This window comes from Micromesistius poutassou, assembly GCF_964030765.1.
Source record: "Micromesistius poutassou genome assembly, contig: SCAFFOLD_6494, whole genome shotgun sequence".
NCBI classification, from domain to species: Eukaryota; Metazoa; Chordata; class Actinopteri; order Gadiformes; family Gadidae; genus Micromesistius; species Micromesistius poutassou.
Window position 1 is genome coordinate 5,001 of NW_028180170.1, and position 4,583 is coordinate 9,583.

A 4,583-nucleotide genomic window follows, 5' to 3' on the forward strand; every position below is an offset into this window, starting at 1 on the left:
GAGAGATGCTTTATTATTATTGACATTGATGTTGTTTATTGGTTCATATTCTGCAATGTTAAAACTCTTCAGCAACACATTGTGTGGAACAATATACATGTAAGACGCAACAGATCTAGGGGAGGGGGAGAGAGGGAGGAAGCTGGGAGGGGGGGAGAGAGGTAGAGGGAGGGGGAACGTGGGAGAGCGGGAGGGAGGGAGAGAGCGAGGGAGAAATAGGGAGGGAGGGAGTCAGAGAGGGATGGAAAACGCAGATATCAACCGTTTTAAACAATTGTCTTGTCATGTCATGTTGGACCATCGATTCCTCCAACGTCCTCCGCTAACCACAGGCCCCCCCCCCCCCCCCCCCAACCCGCCCGCCTGCTCCTTAACCACCACGCCCTGACACCCCTGCAAGTCCCTTTGAATAGAAGCACCTGCTGGAGGAGAGTTTAGCTGCTGCCCTCATTAAAGGGTACACCACCGAAAGGCTTTCTGTTGTCAGGCATGAGTGAGACCTGCCTGTCTTAAACCCGGCACTGCTTTAACTGGCTTCCTCTGAGAGCTGGGGAGCTTGTTCCCATGGTAACGGGGGGGGGGGGGGGGATGCTTCGCTAGTGGGGACTTAGCGTACGACACCAGCTGCACTTCGTGGAACGTGACCTGTTCATGATCCACACCATACACACCTGTTACTCACTCACTTTTATTTAATTGAATGATGAATTGATTTCAATGATTCACAAAGACAGTATGGCCTGCATGTACGAAAGCTTATCCGTGTTTTCATATTATTGAAACATTCTTCACGCACCAAGTCAGACCCATCCTCCAACTGCGCATCTGTGTGTGTGTGCGTGTGCGTGTGCGTGTGTGTGTGTGTGTGTGTGTGTAAATTTACAAGCGTGTGTCTCACAGATTCAAGCTCCGCTTTCCAAAACCAGTGATGCAAAACACATGTAGGGTTGGACAGATGGATAGATTTCTGAACACACACACACACACACACACACACACGTGTAGGGCGGGGCAAGCCTGTGCGTGGTCGTTTGTAAGAGTTTTTAATGAGAGATGTTAATCACACAGGGAGTGTGAAAGTAAAACATGGGGGTACAGTAAATCCTCTACAACTAACACGCCTTGTACGACTCACTCTATTCTATTCCATGTTTTTGTATGTATCTGTCGAATTATATGTGGTTAGAGTTGACGCTATTCGTTCATAATAATTCTATTCTATTGCATTTATCTTTATTATATTCTGTGGCTCTCTATCACACACGCACTTACAGTACAAACACACGCCCACACAGACACACACACACACACACACACACACACACACACACATGCACACGCCCACACAGACACACACACACACACACACACACACACACACACACACACACACACACACACACATGCACACACACACACACACACACACACACACACCTGCTAGATGACAAAACAGGGTCCCACAGACCCGACCTGAGTCCACGCTTGGTTCTAGGTTCGTAATTTCCCCTTTGGTCTGCGATGAAATGAAAATGTGTCTTCCATATGAGAAAAACAAAACAATGGAGCCAAGAGCCCAAAAAAATCTTTTTTGGAAAGATTGGAAATTCCAGGTACAAAACACAGTTCACTAAGACAACTCCTGAGCTCTCACCTTTATTGTGAAGAAGGTGGGTCAGGTTCACGTTCAAGGTACTTTCTACCTGTTTCTGTAGCCTGTGTATGTGTATTTGAACAGTTTGAAGTTTGGACTGGCGGAATTAGGTGGAGGTGGAATTTAGGTGGAGCATTTACTGCCAATGCTAACAAACATGCTGACACTGATACTAAAAACACACTAACCATGTTAGGCTACACTATTGTTTGTTAATTCGGAACATGGGCGCCCATAAAACTAAGACAACAATGTGAACGTGCTACTTATAGCAAAGTGGTAACTACATAACTACGCTGACGCCGGCGCTAAGCAACGCGTTGTTAGTGTCTCCCACCGTGATGTCATGTTGCAACAAGCCTCGAGGTCCTTTGAACCACAAGCCATGTTTGGTGTGGCGATGAGAGCTAAAGGTTATATAGAGGTCACATTTCTCACCTGCTTCACATACCGAATGCTAGCATAGAATAGCGGTGAGAATCTAGAGAGGCGACAGCCGCCAGCGTCTATATTTCCGGCACCCTCTGTCACTCGTCGGCTCGAGTCAGAGACCGGTACAGCGCCGCATGATTCACACTGAATTCTGCTTTAAATGTTAACGTTTCCTACGCTTTTATCCAAAGAGACTAACGGTGAATCTGAATAAGAAGTAGGAAGAGGTTAGGGTATCTTGCTCAAGGATGCCTGCCTCAAGGTTGCAGACTGATGTAACTCAAAACCTGACAGTTGGATGTCGAACGCCCTAGCCCCTACACTGTCCTCCCCCTTGCACTATCCAATGTCATTTTCGAAGAAGACTCAGAAACATTCAAACCAGACATTGCCATTCCCGGAAAACACTCAAGTATCGAGTATTTTGTCATTTTGTGGATGCTTTAATCCAAAGGGTCTTGAATCTATGAGAATCCGACCCCTAACCCTGAATGAGTTGATGCAACACTTTGCAACAGTCGAGTATGACAGAACCACATTTTTTGACCCCTTTTCCTCAAACTTTCCAACACGATGAGACCCTGTGAGAAAGATGTCGTCCTTGAGTTTTTGGGACACAGAGAAACATATAAACAAGACATGGGCCTACTTTTTTTACTCCTCTTCTGCAACTATTTGCTACCTAACACCGTCCACAGCTGCCCAGAGAAGACCTTGACAAACCAAACATAAGACAGGGGACCTTCGGGATCCACTTCACTCCCAAAGCCTTGAAGGGATACACCCAGATATCTGTTAAATTGGCGTGTGCCTGTCTATCCCATATTCAGAACAGTTGTTTCATTCCAAGTTCATCACTGTGCGTGCAGAAGGGGATTTTGCTGGGTTAGCATCTCTTTCCGTTAGTCGTGCGCTTCCATTGACTTGCAGAGCTACAGTAGCCTAGCTCCTGGTCATGAGAGGGGAATGCACTTAATTACTTTCCAAAGATTTACAATGTGGTCTGAATAGTCGCTTATTGGAAACGAGTGCCAGTAACAACACAACAACATTTTAGTTGGTCTGCAAACACACTGCACAATTCTGCACCAATTTTGGCACTGTGATTTTATATTATCAGCAGATTCTGGCTAGTCTAGGGCAACCCATCAACAGCGCATCACAGGTACACCAATAATCACAGTGCTGAAAATAGTGTGGATAGTGTGTTTGTAGTCTTGTTGTCAATCTTGTTGTTTTGTTACTTGTACTCATTTTGTATTAGCGACTATTTGGAACCCTTTGGAAATCTTTGGAGTGTCAGTGGAAGCAGCTGAAGGAAAGAGAACGCTAACCCAGCTAACTCCCCTTCTGGACACAAAATGATGAATTTGGAACTAAACAACTTGTCTGAATCTGGGTAAGACAGACAAACGGCAATTGAAAGATAGCTCGTCTAAGATTCCATAACTGCCGTCCCAAACGGCTGCCATCATTCAGCTTTTAATCGGAAAAACCCAGGATTGAACAAAACCACCAAGCCAAACAATCGTCCCCATTTGGGATAGAGGTTCTGGCGTTTTCCTTCCAATTCAACGGGTTGTTGAACCAATGTATGCTACACTAGCTCAAGACCCCCAAGGCTTTTCCCCCTGAGCTCCTTTCCCCAGCGGTGGTCTTCCGGGGTCATGGGTCGTCACCTGGAAGTCGTTGGTGGGGAACTGCAGCATGTCCCTCAGGACATCGCTGATGATCTGGGTCTTCTTCTGGACCAGGACGCTCTCGTAGTCCAGGGGATCCACCATCTTAGGTCTGACCTGCAGACGTACAGAGACAGAGAGCGAGAGAGAGAGATAGACAGAGAGAGCAGACGGAGATCAGTGGAAATGTATGCGGCAGGAAGCGCAATAATGAGATTCAAAATGACTTCCTGTGATAGATGCAGAAAGCAGAACTTTCCGTCTTTCTGTTTGCGAGCTATTCCAGCATTTAGGCTGCAACTTAAGCTTCCAATTGTCTTATATCGCCAATGTGCAGTATAACTTGGTATCCAGTGCCCTGAAAGAGTCATCTATATGCAACAACAACAACAAATAACAAAGCGGTGATCAGAAAAACTTAAAAGTTAAAAAGTGGCATTGCAGAATGATTCTGAATAATAAGTATGTAATATGTACTGATATTGACAGTTTTTATTGATATATTCTTGTGACTCATTCTTAGTCACAAGAATGAACCAAAAGCAATTGCCCTTTAAAATAGCTTTTTGACTGACAGCTACGTTGATAGGTTTAAAACGGAACCAGAGAGAGATGAGGAGATAACGATAGAGAAAGAGAGATGGATGGAGAGATAAATAATATATATGCAGATCTACAGGGAGAGAGAGAGAGCGGTAGAGGGCTAATGGCAGACATAGAACGAGGGATAGACACAGTGTGAGAGAGATAGCATGAGAGAGGTTGCCAACAGGAGAGAGAGTGGGGGGAGAGAGGGAGAGAGAGAGAGAGAGAGAGAG

General features: G+C 45.5%; 1 protein-coding gene across 1 annotated transcript in view; it reads right to left on the reverse strand.

The window, feature by feature from the left end:
- Window positions 1-3,878, reverse strand: part of LOC311371059 (dedicator of cytokinesis protein 9-like) — a gene marked incomplete at its 3' end in the record, with an annotated part of 7,647 nt that extends 3,769 nt beyond the window's left edge. Inside the window, exon 1 of the mRNA XM_084489293.1 lies at window positions 3,766-3,878. Coding sequence (XP_084345419.1) covers window positions 3,766-3,870 — 105 coding nt within the window. The remainder of the gene's footprint in view (window positions 1-3,765) is intronic.
- Between the last annotated feature and the right edge of the window lie 705 nt (window positions 3,879-4,583).